The sequence below is a fragment of the Papio anubis genome, chromosome 1, assembly GCF_008728515.1.
Source record: "Papio anubis isolate 15944 chromosome 1, Panubis1.0, whole genome shotgun sequence".
In the NCBI taxonomy this organism is placed as follows: Eukaryota; Metazoa; Chordata; class Mammalia; order Primates; family Cercopithecidae; genus Papio; species Papio anubis.
This window is the reverse complement of record NC_044976.1, coordinates 105815375-105830853: the sequence shown is the minus strand read 5'-3', so window position 1 is coordinate 105830853 and position 15479 is coordinate 105815375. Positions and strand designations below refer to the sequence as shown.

General features: G+C 37.3%; 1 protein-coding gene across 11 annotated transcripts in view; it reads right to left on the bottom strand.

Moving 5' to 3' along the window:
• NTNG1 (netrin G1) overlaps window positions 1-15479 on the bottom strand; it is a 354404-nt gene that overhangs the window by 73854 nt on the left and 265071 nt on the right. For all 11 annotated transcript variants that reach the window (XM_017945308.3, XM_017945319.3, XM_017945323.3 and 8 more), the window contains one exon: window positions 4747-4773. In XM_017945308.3, the coding sequence (XP_017800797.1) occupies window positions 4747-4773 (27 nt within the window). The remainder of the gene's footprint in view (window positions 1-4746; window positions 4774-15479) is intronic.

Sequence of the window (15479 nt, the reverse complement as noted above, 5' to 3'; positions counted from 1 at the left end):
ACTGCATTGGACAAGTTATGTGGCCACTCTAAACCTCAGATTCACCATTTGTAAAACAGAATTCTGTAGACATGTGGAAATATCTCTCTACAATTACTTTCCCTAGGCAGTGGCGTGGTTAGTTGGACAGCTCTCCACTGATAGTCCAAGAAGACTTCAATTGATACTCACATCCTTGAAGTAACTGGCACAGTACAGGAATTTCGTAGTTAACATGTCTAAAGTTTCATCAAATGAAACCTTTTGGAGATCTTGGCAAGTTTTTGCTTAAGCTAGGAATTTCCTGATCCCACAGAGATAACTGGCAAAGGCAGAGATATCAGCTCACACTTAAAAAAAAAAAAAAAAAAAAGTGGCTTGACATTGTAAAGTCACCTGGGAAAATGTTAATACACGATAAAGTTAATTTGCTCAAGGTGGGTAATTGTTGTCAATACAGATGGGTAAACTCACTGGATTTTTAAAAATAATTTAAGTAGGAGACTATTTCAGCTCCTCCATTGGAATATTCGATTTGTTCTTCAGGATTAAAGAGGCAGCTATGTCCTAATGTTCATTCAATTTTAGGATAACCACAAGGTTTCATGAATGTGAAATGCTAGTTACACAAATATGAAATGGTTCTGTGATGAGGATACTGGGTAAATGACAGTCCCAAAGGCATTTCACCTGGGACCTTAGCTTTCCTTCTAGAACATCAGCAAACAGTTCAAAATTAATGTAGCACACCATGCAATTTGCCATATCGCTACTGTAGTCTGATAATTTTTTCCTCATTACATAAAACCTAATTAGTTAAAGGGCAATTCAAATGAAACTTTTATTTGGGGGATTTAGAAGTATTAAAGCAAAGGGAAAAAAAACCCAAACAAACACTGCAGCTCTCTGTATAACATGAATGCGATTATTAATAACCCTTGGGTGGGAAAATGATTAACCTTGTTATTTTCTTCACGATCCAGGTTTCTACAATAAATCAGTACTGCACAAAAATATTTGGATGCTGTATGGAAAACAACTTTCACGAGGTCTCCAACTGGCATAAAATGTTTTCAAGTATGAAAACATCTCTGGGCTTCCTCAACTGGCTGATAGATCCCTGCAGGTAGCACTTCCCTTGTTTAATGGTCTTGCCAATTAAATCAAATTAGAGATGAATTTTTAACTCTGTGATGAAGGCAATGTTTATTATAAGATAAAACAGGACAATTAGCTATTTCCCTTAAGTGAACTGTTGTTTTAAATTGAGTAAGTTAGGGGTGGGGGATAGGAGAGGAATAGCCAAACACCTTCCTCAGTGTTCTATGCTTCATATAACATCATGCTAGTCATTTAAAAGTAATTTAAGGAAATAATCTAGAGTCAGGTTCACAAAATGTTTACATCTCTCTTTTCTTTTGTTTGTATTATTAAAAAAATTCTATTTATTTCAAAACTCTAAGAGTTTGAAATGGTCTTCCTTGATGTGATCTTCATTTTGTGGATGGTTTAACTTTAACCTCTGACTTAACTGTCATTCGCTTTTGTAAGAAGTGATAATCACTCACACAAATGTATTTGCACATTAGGCCAATTCTTGCGGGTCTAATTATGCCCTTTATAATATAACGTTTAACACAATTTGTCTAATCATTTGCTTTTCAGGACCAAAGATCAGATGATATATATTAGAAGGTAATGATCAATTTATGACTTGAATAAAAACACCCACACCAAGCCAACTATTACTTTGGATTATCAGCAGCAACAAATGTTCACTTGGATAAAATCATGAATTTTACTTACACGTGCATAATACACTTTATTAAAAAATGCAATCTGAAGAAATTCCTACCACATCAGGTAAAGTGAAAACATAGATCATAAGGCTCAAAGGCTAGAGATTTATTTTGGGATTCATTAATTGCTGACAATATCACCAGTATTTTTTCAGCCATGGCCAAAGCAGATCAGAATGACTGAGTTCTAAGTCAAGTATCCTTAGGATTATTGGGAAACCTATTTGTTAATAGATAGACAACAGCAGGTACGAATGATCTTAATGGGAAATTTGTTTCAAAAACATTTTTAGCAGATGATCGGAAAGGATGACCACTCTGTCCATGCATTTGAACCTTAATACAGGCGTTGGCATTTTGAGATCCCTATTGAAATTTATTAGGGCTCCAAAACCTTTAATCACTGTGTATACAGAATATGTATGTAAACCGATGGTTATATACGTCAATAATCTACATCGATAATATACATCATTTATTTTCCTTGAGATATGCTGTGATAATTGGGGTCTCATGGGTGTTACATCTATTATAATGGTATCTTTCTATATAGTTAGTGGAATTGTAGTCATTGATTCCTTCTTTGGGGTAATGCAAAAAGCTCTGGCTAACACCCATAACTTAGCTAAATATCCAAACAGCTTCCTTTTCTCTGGCTTGCACCTTGAAAACCCCATTCCTGTGCTCTCTGGAACAGGCAGTGTCATCTACGTGTGAATTCTTGCCCTTTGGAGAGGAAAGGAATCCACGAGTGCACACAACAAGCACCTTATAAGCCCACAAAGAAGGAACTTTCGAATGCCATTAAAGCAGCCTAGAAGATACAATCACGTTTGATGGTTTTACTGTAACTCTCTTCACCTTAAAAGCCAGGCAACAGGTAAGCTAGTCATGTGTGATGTTGAGTGACCTCTGGAAGATCTTACATCTTGCTTGCTGGAAATCTGAGAAGATACCCATTGCATTCTAAGCAGAACAGCCAGAGGCATATTGAAGGGAGGGTCCAAAATATCACTTTTAGTCAGAGGGTTTTTATTAGGAGTAAATTTTCCTAGGTTCTTGATAATAAAGGCTAATACATTTTTTCAAAGGCACAACGAAGCATCCTTTCAGGTCACCACTGATTTCAAAATAAAACAAAACAGAAATTTCTGATTCGGTGTGTAAAAGGTTAACATCTGCTGATGCTCAGAGATGGGGGATGTGGTGGAGGCGGCCGAATGGGATGTCGAGTGAGCAGTACAGTTAGAGGGGCCATGCAACATACAACTGACACTCCAAACAGGAAGACACCCCAACGCCAAAGAACTACTTTTCCATCCATCCATTTCTGAAACTTCTGACAGGCCAGATCACTATAGCAGCCTCAATAATCTGTGTCAGCTTGCTTCTGCTTGCTTCCCTGTTGCACTAAAATGCACGTGCAAATGCAATTGTCAAGGCCTGAAAGGAGCACATTGTGGGGTATATATACAGTTAGGCAAATGCCAAGGGGGATACTAAAGCAGAAAAATTAGACTATTAGAACTGAAGGTTTTCATTTGCAAGTTTGTAACACTGATGCTGTTTCAACAAGATCACAAAGAGGATGCTGTAACATTAGGCTGGTTCACATTTCTAAATGGATGTGAACACTGCTTCTATTTACAAAGTGGCCAATTTTCATGACATTTACCACATCTAGTGCTTAACAAATCAGTGTCCAGGCCTATTTACAAGCTCAAGTAAACTGGGTTGATTTATAAATTGGGAGACCTGACTGTGCATTTATAAGAAGCAGGAAGTTGCTTTATCCAAATTATCAGAGTATTGCTTTTTAGATGGATGCTGGGAATCGCAATTATTCCATGGCTATTTACACTGCGATCACCCTGCCTGGCACAGCACCTATGACACAAGCCTGTGAGGGGGTGACACTACAGTGAAAATTCTCTCTGCCCATGCATAATATTGCTTCCTCAGTAATTTGTTTCTAATCAGTTACTTAGTAGTTGCTCAAAGATTTTAGCCATTAGAGATAAAGGGTGCAATATATAAAAATATGTAAAAATTTGCTCTGTAAAGCTACTGGGCATTTTCTTAATGCGAATTTCAGGCTTGGCATGAGGGCACCATTATTTTACACATGAAGCGGGAGCTACACCTGGTTCTCCCATGATAGCTGGAAGAAAGTTCTTTGTAGTGATACTGGAGAAGTGTTCTATAGATGGTTGAAGAGGGGTTTATCTTCAATTGCTTAGATTCATACTAACAGATTTATGAAAGGAATGTGTAGTACTCTCACTCCCAAATTCTGCACATATTTTTTTATACTCTTTCTATATCAAACTCAAAGCTAAGTAGTCAAGAAGACATAGATCTTTGTATTTTAGGAGGGAGAAATGAATGTGCAGATTCTCTTTTTCCTTTAGCTCTCCAGAAAGACTATTGATCACAAACTTGCCTGTTTCAGGCCTTCACAAAACCTAGAGTTTAATGCTTTAACAAAATTCCCTCCCCTTGGTTTCATGGACTTTTTCTTAGGTTCTGATGCACATACCTGAGGCATTCATTGGCTTTTATTTTCTGCTTTTTAAAATTATGTTAGACATCCAAATCCAGTCTAAGAGAGAGAGAGTTCAATTTGTTTGTTGGTTATTAAGTATGGATAAATAAGACTACTTATATTTTTGCTAAATGATGATGATTATTTAAGTAATTGCACCTGAGTCTAGGTAGCCCTCGTTGGTTAAGAGTAGTCAGAAAAGCTGTAGCACTGCCATGTTCATGGAGTTATGCACAAATAATCATTTTATCTGTGTTCTCACCATACCTGTGCAGAAAACCAACACAAAAATGCAATTCACAAAGAAAATACCCTATTACATCAGAAATGGACACTGGGAAAATAGATCTGAGGAGCTGAACAACAAAGCAAAGCTAGCCTAGACTTGGTTTGGTGTTTGTTTTTGTTTTTGTTTTTACTTACTACCGATACTGGAAATACTGGGGATACCTGGAGAGAAAGAAAATAATAAAGAAAAGTTGTTAGCTACTTATTAGTACATAACATCTTTAACTGAATATAAAAATCTTAGAAACTTGACACTTGATAACATTCAGAGTATTAGGTAATCAGCACACACACAAAATACATGCATATGTATATATGCATATACACATTATACACACACACACACACACACACACATACAATTTCCAGCAATTGAAACCATTTTGTTTCATTCTAGAACTCCTGGGCTCATCACAGTTGGGAAGTTAATACTCATTTCAGCATCTGGTCCAAGTAAGCCTTTTGACATCCAACATTTTGTGTTTCCCTATAAGGTTAATGAACATTTGTATGTGGTTCAAACCAGATATTAAACCAGGCTTAAGTTATGGGCACAGAGTACCAAATATACACTCTGTGGACCTATGCAAATATATTCACATATGCAATAGACCATTTAAAATGTGTTATGAGATGCATGTGTTAGCTGTTGAAAATCATTTGGCATTTTATTTGATTAATTTCATATAACCATCATTTTTATTCTTTTACTTGTCAGATATGTGGATTAAACTCTGTAATAGAAACTTAATTGAGCAGAATAATTCAAGAATACATTAGGTTGTGCATATTGATCACGGACTTCATCGATTTTTCAGCTTTCACTTTAATTCACAAGTTGTGCAAAGGTAGGGAAGCCATTTCAGAATATGGCTGGACTTGGTATAAATGTGGACATGAATTTAGTCTGTATCTAACCCAGCAATATAGTGCTGTGACCAATAGTCTGGGCTCAGAAGCCAGGCTCTCTGAGTCTGATGCTTGACTCCAACTCCTAAATTTTCACTGACCACATGACCTTGGGGCAAGTTGTTCATACCCTCAGCAGCTCAGTTTTTTACCTCTTGGGTTGCTGCAAGAGTTATATAAACTGATAGATGTAAAGCACTCAGAGTATTGCTTGACAGGTAGTATGTACTAGGTCCATCTTTGCTATGATCACTATTACTGTTATAGCTCATTCACCAAGCAACATTATGATAGATGCTGTTAATTAAAAGCCAGAGATTTACATCTTCACCATTAATTTGGGTAGCTGTGTGGGTGAGAGCATGCGATGGAAATCAGACAGAACTCAGTGAGAACTCTGCTTTATTACTGCCTTGCTGGGTGATTTTAGGCAAGTCTGCTAACTTCTCTGCACTGTTTCCTCATCTGAAAAAGGGCTAATAAGATCTACTGCATAGTGCTGCCATGAGGATCGAATGAGATAATCCATAAAAATGTCTGACACATGGTATGCGGCCAATAAGCGATAGCTGTTAATGAGTTGTTCAGGCTGTTCTTCACATCATTGCAGTATAGTAACAGGTGGTGACTGTAAAAATCATTAAGGTTCTATCTTAGTATTTTTCTTTGAACAACAGCCTTTGTTTTATTTTAACTAATCATTTTAGCTTGCTCAGAGATGTCTAGCTTTGTATTCTTTAAAACCAAAAACTATTTTCCTATTTTTTAGTGGGTAGGAGAGAATAAGAAATTAAGACTTACTCTGATTTTTTTAAACCCTGGAAAGAATGAAGTCTTAATTTTAGTTATTAGAAACATAAAAATATCTTGATTTTAAATGCTCAGAATTTGTAGTGCTTCAGCTTAATTAGTGATCAACCAAAACTGTAAATCTAAATTTTCATGTCCGTGTTTTAACTCTACCCTATGAATCTCAAGCTGAATGTGATTTCTGCAAAGGACTGCTGAATTCCTGACCTGACACTTCAGTAGACTACCTTTGCTGCAGTATGACAGTGACTTGGTACTGAATCTTTATTATTTTTTTCTTTTGCAAATCCTCTGTTGAGTGAGATATGATGGCAGCATCATAATTTTAGTATCAATTGCAGAAGTTCCAAATTTCCCCATGATTGAAAATCCTGCTCCACTGCAAGGCACTGCTTGCCTGTTGTAATCCATCAAAGAGAATGGAAGTTGGGATGGTAGGAGGAGACTTGTCATGTGTTTACAAACTTACATGGTGCTAGAAGGCCACGCATTATGCAAGGCAGAGATCTCGGGGTGTTTGGCACGATACAATGGAGAACAAACCCGCAAGACTGTTTGATGCAGTATTTGCTGCAGCTGAATACTTTAGAAAGATGCAGAAATTTTTTCATTCCTTTGGGGATACCAATGCAGGGGAGCAATGTTTGTTCCAAGTTTCCAAACCTCACCAAGTGAGGGTATTAGGAGATTCTGTTTTTCTCATGAAGATGTTTTCTATTACCTAACATTGGATGCTTAAAATTCAGGCTGTTCCTCATTTTGTGGCTTACAATTTTTTGAGGTGCTGCCAGATGAGTCATTTTTTCTATTCCTCTGCTGTAAAATGGGAATTGCTTAGAAAAGATTTTTAAACTGCTCATTTGAATAAAGACCTTTGAAGTTGAAAATGTCTGAACACCAAAGGATGTCCACTACTATATTTTAAAATATCATTATTTTTTTCTAATGCTTTGTATTTTAATGTCCAAATACCTTGTTTGTGGTTCTCTACAGATAACTAAAGAATTGAATAAACTCATAAATCCACTAAAAAGGCTGCAGGTAAGCCAGGAGAATTTCCTCAAACACTCAAGGGAATAAGACAGAAAGGGCTAGAAATGAACTGCAACAATTTATTTCATGAAAGGTGGGTTGTCTTTGGGGTTTGTGAGGAATGAATCAATGAATGCAGTTCCATCTTACAAGAAACAGTGACTATGTCTACAAGCCACACGAATGACAGTCAGACTGTGCTTAGGAAAACTGTCTAGGCACCCGTTGGCAGTTTTTACCATTCTCTGTGAAGTGACAATTACCATGTGAAGAATATTATTACCTTTGAAACTGAGCTCAGAAGTTATTTCTTTCCTTCCTCCTCCACATCCCTGATGTGAGTTAGCTACTCTCTCCTTTGTGATCCCATAGCATTTTGTACAGGCCTCCATGATCAATTTATCAACTTGTTTTTGCATTTTTTAATGTGTTTGCCTGACAGATCTGAGGGTACAAGTTCCCTGTCTTGTTCCCTTCTGTACCTGTTGTATCTGCCTGGGACAATGTCTGATGACATAAAAGTTGCTCAATGTATGTTGGATCAAAAATTTATTACTTATTTCCATGAAAGTTTTTATCATTTTGAAAACATCACTTTTTGGACAAAGGGTGATTTTATCCCCTATAAAATGTCCCACTGAGATTTCTCAGAGTTCAGGATTAATGGATATTAATTATTAATATTAATAATACATATTGTCTTTGAACCCATCCTCCATTCTTATAACAAGAGTTAGGTAATGTACAAATTCCTTTTGCCACTTTGCCCTCCATGAAGCTCAGAGCTCAGTTTGATGCTCAGCTGGGGAAACTATTTAGCATTTAATGTTTGGCCTATTTTCTTTCTGTTCTTTTTCTCGGATCTTCTGTTAAAATTCCATTTTTTGATACTCTTATTTGTATTTGTCTTTTTTCCTAACACACCCAGGGGCAAGTGCAGACTTTGCGGGACCTAAAATGTGTGCAATTCTGTGATCTCTCTTTAAGAAAAAGAACATAACATTAAACTATAAAATTCTCTCTATATATATAATTAAGAAGGAGTTCAGTGAGGGATCCTGAAGTTTAAGCTTCATTAGCTTGAATTCACCTCTGGAACAACCTCAGAAATACTTGGGAAAGATAAAGAGATGACAGGTAAATTAAAAAGAACAGAAGGAAGGAAAGATACTAGATAAATTAATTCAGAAAGAGTGATAAAAAAATGAAAGCTGAATGGGATTTAAGACATCATCTTATTCAGCCCTTTGATGATTTCATAGAAGAGGCATAAAGAGATTCAAGCGCCTTGTCCAAATCCATCCCTTTATAGTCAACATCGGAGCATGTAATCTCTAGTCCCTGTGTGAGACGTTGTTAAATCTAGGCTGAGGAAATGAAGCACAGGTGTGTATGAGTTATTTTTTTTTTGTTGTTTTTTTGTTTTTTTTCCCGAGACTTATTCTTTGAGTCTTGTTTTGTCACCCGGGCTGGAGAGCAGTGGCTTGATCTTGGCTCACTGCAACCTCTGCCTCCCGGGTTCAAGCGATTCTCCTGCCTCAGCCTCCTGAGTAGCTAGGATTACAGGCACATGCCAACATGTTCGGCTAATTTTTGTATTTAGTAGAGATGGGGTTTCATTGTATTGGCCAGGCTGGTCTCAAGCTCCTGACCTCAGGTGATCCACCTGTTTCAGCCTCCCAAAGTGCTGGGCTTACCGGTGTGAGCCACCATGCTCGGCCCCAGTGCATGAGTTTTAACAGAAGTTTCTGCAGTTGATATTCTTTTAATAATAATGCTTCTTCTAGAATAGAAATGTCACTTCAACCACAGAAATACATACGTGTTGAGTAAGCCAAAGGGCCATTATGCTACCATATGCTGAAAAAATGAGAAAGCACTTGTCTTGCAGGTACTTGCAATTATTCTTTTCTCAATCAGCCCTTCCTTCTCCCACATTTATTTTAATGTTTGTTTTAAAGATACTCTGCTGCAATTAGGGGGATGAGAACCTAGTAGAATTACACAATATAATAATGTGATGTTTTCTTCTTTTTAAATAATTTTACTACTCCCCCAACCAAGAAAATAGCTTAAGGGTAGACAGTTATGCCTAAGGAAGTCAAAATGATGAAGATCTAAAAAATAAATATCCTCCTCTTCAGAAGCCGATTAATACAGTGCTCAAAGCTATAACTCCTTTTGAGAATCAATGGAAGATGCAGCGGCTTTTCATCAGGAAGGAAGCAGAAGGGATAAGGATTTGGCAAGGCTCAAATTGAGAGGAAAAATTACCACTGTTGTGATAGATGGTTTGAAAAACCCATCAAGTAGGTAACTAGATATTCTTATAGCCAGACTGCAGCCGTCAGGAACTCTAACTCCAAAAAAACTTCTTCAAGTTGAAGAAAAGGCAGATAATGAGTAAGAACACATTCTGCAGATTCATTTGTATTCCAGAGGAATTACTTCCAATGTTCTTCCAGTCCTGGCCCCTAGTATAAACTGCTGTTGATAGGAGATGCAGTGAGTTGTCTCCCAGGAACTTGAAAGTGAGGGAAATAAGATCGCCTTCAAAGAAGTATGCTGTGAAATGATCATATAAATGATCCAAGCAGAAATGGCTACAGTCATCTTACAGCAGTAGCAGAGCTTGGGGCCTGAGTATGTGTGGCAGACTCAACAGAGGTGACATTAACCTGACTTATCATGTTAGCATATCTGAAGAGTGGAAGAACTAGCTAATGAGAAGGTAGAAGCCTCACAAAAGGAGCATCCTGACACATATGGTGACAGTACCGTCCTAGCATGGTCTCAAGAGCGAGAGTGGTAACCTGCAAACTTTCAGACTTTCAGTATCCTCTTGGCATGAAGAAGGCTGACCCTGTGGCAGGATGGATGGGTCAGAATGTTCCAGCCTGATGTTATTAACATTCAAGTCATTTAAATTTCCTGATCCCATGCTCACCAAGCAACCTCCTGATTATTATCTGGCTTTGCACGTAGGCTCAATTACAGGAATGAGAATACACTGGCCATAAGGACTTGAATATTCTGAATACCATGACAGTTATTTCATACTGTGGATGAACAGACAGGCAGCTGGCCATAATATATCCCCCCACATAGCTGCTGTCTCCAAGGGGAGAATCTGCTGCTTATATGCTGGGTCTCAGGGAAAATATAATGACCATAGCAGGTAATTGCACTGCTGCTTACTACGTGGCTGGCACTGTCTAAATGTCTTACATGTACTAATTCACTTAATTTTTATGACCATCCTATGACATCAATAATCAGGCTGATTTTTACTGATGGAGTAAACTCAAACACATAGAAGCTAAGTAACTTGCCCAAGGTCATCTCAGTCTGTTGGGAAGGAAATGAGCCCAGAGTCCAGGTACCAGAATTCAGGTCCATAACCACCATTCTATACTGTCTTTCCATTTATTTCAGGCCCTGATCTCCATTATTCAGCCCTCAAATTAAAAAAAAAACTATGCAAATTAAAAATTTTTTTCAAAATGCACGTGTGATATGACCTAATGTGATCTGAACTAACTTGGTGGCAAAACTGTATTGGAACTGATGTGAGGGTATTATTTATAGTCTTACCTCACCCCAGTTGCTGAGAATAATCATGTTTGCTGTAGAAATATTAAAATGTTTGATTAAATGGTGTTGCCCAATATTCTGCTGTGGGTATTGTTGTAACATATGTGCACTGTATTACTTTTGTAAAAATCCTAAAGATGTTGAATTCCAAATCATATCTGGTCAGATGAGGGACCACGGACCATAGACCAGTGGTTGTACCTGAATAACTTGGTATTCTGGTTTTCAGTACTGGGCCTACAGCTTGGTCATACGCATATGAGGAAGAACCTCTCTTACTGTGCTGACAAAATTAGGTTTCTGAGCCTGAAAGGCTAGTAGTCAAGCCACCCAGGCAGTGAATAACCCTCGGGGAGGCCTGTGAAAACCCACCGTCCAATGTGCTGTCTAGATGGTTTGATTGGCCATGAGCACCAGTGAGACTTTTTCCCATTAAAGTTCCTCCAAGAACTCAGATGGTCCCTCCTGTAGGAGATTGAAGGCTCTTGTGTTGGAGCTGGTGACCTTGAAGGCCACATATTCCAGGATATACAAGATCAGTGGGAAGTCAGTATATCCATGTGCACATTACAGGGCTATTAGGTTTACTTATCCACTCACAAAAATAATTCCACAAACAGGCCGGGTATGGCGGCTCACACCTATAATCCCAGCATTTTGGGAGGCTGAGGTGGGTGGATTACCTGAGGCCAGGAGTTCAAGAGCAGCCTGACCAACATGGTGAAACCCTGTCTCTACTAAAAATACAAAAAATTAGCTGGGTGTGGTGGTGGGCACCTGTAATCCCAGCTACTTGGAAGGCTGAGGTGGGAGAATTGCTTGAACCCGGGAGGCGGAGGTTGTGGTGAGCCAAGATCGAGCCATTGCACTCCAGCCTGGGCAACAAGAGAAAAACTCCATCTCAAAAAAAAAAAAAAAAAAAAAGAAAAAAAAAATCCACAAATGTTGATGAAGACCAAGAATAAAATATGGACCTATTATTAAATTTCCCAAATTTGAATTCCTATAATGAGACAGACCTAAGTTTAAATCTTGCTGTGTCATACATTAGCTATGGGACTTTGGAACAACTTAACCTTTCTATGTCTGCATTTCCTTATCTGTAAAATGAGGATAATAATAGTACATATCCCATGGGGATGTTGTGGGGATTTAAAACAATAAAAAACTTAAAGTACTTTATGAAGTGTAAAAGCCTGTAGTAAACTTAATAAATGGTAGCTATCATTATTATAATAATTTTGGTTAAAGATAGTCGATCAGTTGTAAATCTACACACATTATCAATATTTGAGAGAGAGACAGAAGTAATTGATTTTGCATAGGAGAGTCTAGGTAGGCTTCAATGAGGCATCAAGGAGCAGTCTTGAAAAATGAGCAAAACTTCAATATAAAGTGAAGAGAAAAATGCTTTAGGGGAAAGAAATGAATTTAGTATCTAGCATATTGACTTTGAGATCTTTACTGACAGTTGAAAATTTTTTCTGAAATTATTAGAAAGATTGAAGTTAGAATTGGTTGATTACTACTAAATCAATAATACTAAGATCTAAAATCACAATAATAGGCTAGAATGTCAAAAAAAAATTGTAGACTGAGAACAGGCAGGGATAGGGAGTATGGGGATTTAAAAGACTAATAGAAGGGGAGTCTTTGAAGGCAGAAAAATAAGCAGAGATGAAGGAAGAGGGCAGGTTTAGAGAAAACTGATTTGTTCAAACAGGCATTGAAATGGAGCCTAAATCCCACTGGAGGACAGAGAAAGTCACTCAAATTTAACTTGGTCAGCAGTACAGTGCAATGTGCAGTCCTCAGGGTCAAGATCCACCTGGATTCAAATCCTCCCTTTAACCCTTTCTAGCTGTGTAAACCTTAAGCAAGATATTTTTCCTCTGAAATCACAATATCCCATGTGTTTAAAATTAAAATAGTAGTATTTGTCTTGTAAGACTATTTTGAGTTTAGAATGGACTAATGTATATAAAGCATTTAGGAAATTGTCTGGATAAAGACACATACATGTGTGCACCTGGGAAGATATAAATTGGTCAATGCAAACTTGATACCGGAGAAAATAATAGAACAATCATCAAATTACTTTTCATCACTCAGAGGACTCCTAGATATTGTGTAACAATTCAAGTTAGATTTATGAACAAATAATGTCAAAGTCAGACCAATTTGATTTTCATTCTTTGAAGAATATTAGACCATGTGGGTAAGGGAAAAATAAAAGATTGAATACAGCTGAACTAGCTCAGTTTTCTGTCTATCTCCATGACATTTCCATGGCTAGGCTGCAAGGAACTGTTTAGCTCAGCATGTCCCCATAAGAGTGTTTTATAGAAAGTTATTGAATGGTCCATGAAGCAAATGAGTTTGGGAAACATTGGGTAAAACAGGTTGCTTTATTGTAGAACTTTTCAATTGTTTCTATTATAGTAATGTAATATGAATAGTCAGTATAGTGTACAGCATTTTTCAGACTTATCTGGCCATGGAGTGCTTTTATGGGTCATAGAATATAGCCAGAGAAGGAGAGGTATAGCTATGATATTATCTTTGCTGAAGTTATGATTCCTACATAGTGATTATTAAGTTTTTAGCATCTATATATAGAATAACATGTGTTATTCCATAGGGATCAGAGTTTAAAGAGTTATTTAATACTTTTATTCATGAGCTGGACAATGGGGAATCAAGAGAATCATAATTAAGCACGAAGTTGGACAGAACTGCTATTACTTGGAAGACAGAAATAAAATTCAAAGGACATCCAAAATAGAATTCTATCAAAAAGGAATGAAGATCAATAAGGAGAAGAAAAATGTCTTTTCTATAAAATACAAGCTTTGTAGAAAAAGAAAGAAAAGATTTTGATATACATGTGCATGGCATTAAAAGTCCAAGAAAACACACAGGTCTTGAATAAAAGCATGATGAATAAAAATATCACAAAAGTTATTCTGCCTCTGTCAAGTTTATTGTCATGAAAAGCATAGGGAAATGTGGTGTGTCTTACAGACTGGGGTGGCTATATTTTAGGGTGTTGGCCTTCTGCACACTCTGCTTAGCTCTGCATGTTTCATACAACAGTGGTCTTGAACTGCTTTAGAATATAGGACCTCCAAAGCCAAATGACTCTCAGCAAGGTCCCATCTAGGGTATCTCTGAGTGGTGGGCTGAGTGTCTTGGGGGAGAATCTTGTCATTCCCTGATTTAATGAAGACCTCCTAGTTGTTTTGTTAAAACTTGTGAAAGTGAGCAGAAACTGATCATCCTAGATGAAAAGTATCCTGGTTGCTTGAGATTCTGCTAAATCTAGAGATTATCCAGGATGAGTGGCATTTCTAGGTCCCTGAAGAGTTGATTTTGAGGGACCAGAAGTTGTAACTTTTGTGTTCTTATGTTAGGCAGTGATATATCCTAAGTATCCCTCATAGATAACTGACTTGTAATGTACCCATTAGAGTCATGTGAGAGTGTGTGTGTGTGTGTGTGTGTGTGTGTACCTGTATGCATATGTGTAAGAAAAAGCCAATATGAAGTGAGAATCATAAAACTGCTGAAGGTCCTGTGCTTGACTGGGAGTACCACACTAATGATTTAGAGGACTTCCAGAGCAGGCAACCAGGTAAAGGACATGAAAACATTAGCACATAAGAATTGGAGTTGATAATGTTTAACCTGGGTAAGAAATAAAGCCAGGGTCAATATACTTCTTTTACTACTTAAAAAGAAAAAAAAAAAAAGGTTCAATAAGAAATAACTCTTATATCAGTTAAAACTGTCCAACAATGGACAAGACTGTCTTATGAAAAAAACTAAAAATCAATTATTTTTTGAATGCTTATTTTGTGACAGGTGTTAGGCTAAACACATTACATGTGTTAGCTTAGTCAACCGTCTAAAAATCCACATGAGGTAATAACTGTTATTATCCTCACATTAGAGATGGGAAACAGTGTTGGAGAGGTTAGCTTACTTTTTCAAGGTCACATAGCTAGTAAATGGAGAAACTGGATTCCACCCTGGAGTCTGTGCACTAAACTACTAAATTGTTTACTTCCATCCTCAGATGCTTTAAAGCAGTCTGATGTGTCAGAGATTTAGTCAAAGGAGTTATTCCCATTGCAAGACTGGACCACTGCAGATCTGCAGATAGTTTCTAAAATCCTTCATCTAATTTCTGCCATACTGATGATTGGAATATTGAATTTAACCCCTTTGGACACTGGGTCCATCCATCACCTGTCTATTTTGACATCAATGAGGAAAACATCCAAAAAGTCTAGAGAAAACCAGTAAAACTAAGGGATAGGTGGACAATTGGATGTACAAGGAAAACTGAAACAAGTTTCATTCCTTTGGTCAGAAAGTGACTTGGTGATCTTCAATATGCAAAGGATTTGGGGTATACAAGTCATTTCCATGATGATTACAACAGGAAATCAGTTTCAATGAGAAAGCTTGGATGAAACAAGAAAGCCTTTCCAGTGAAAATGTCTTGAAATAAAAACTCG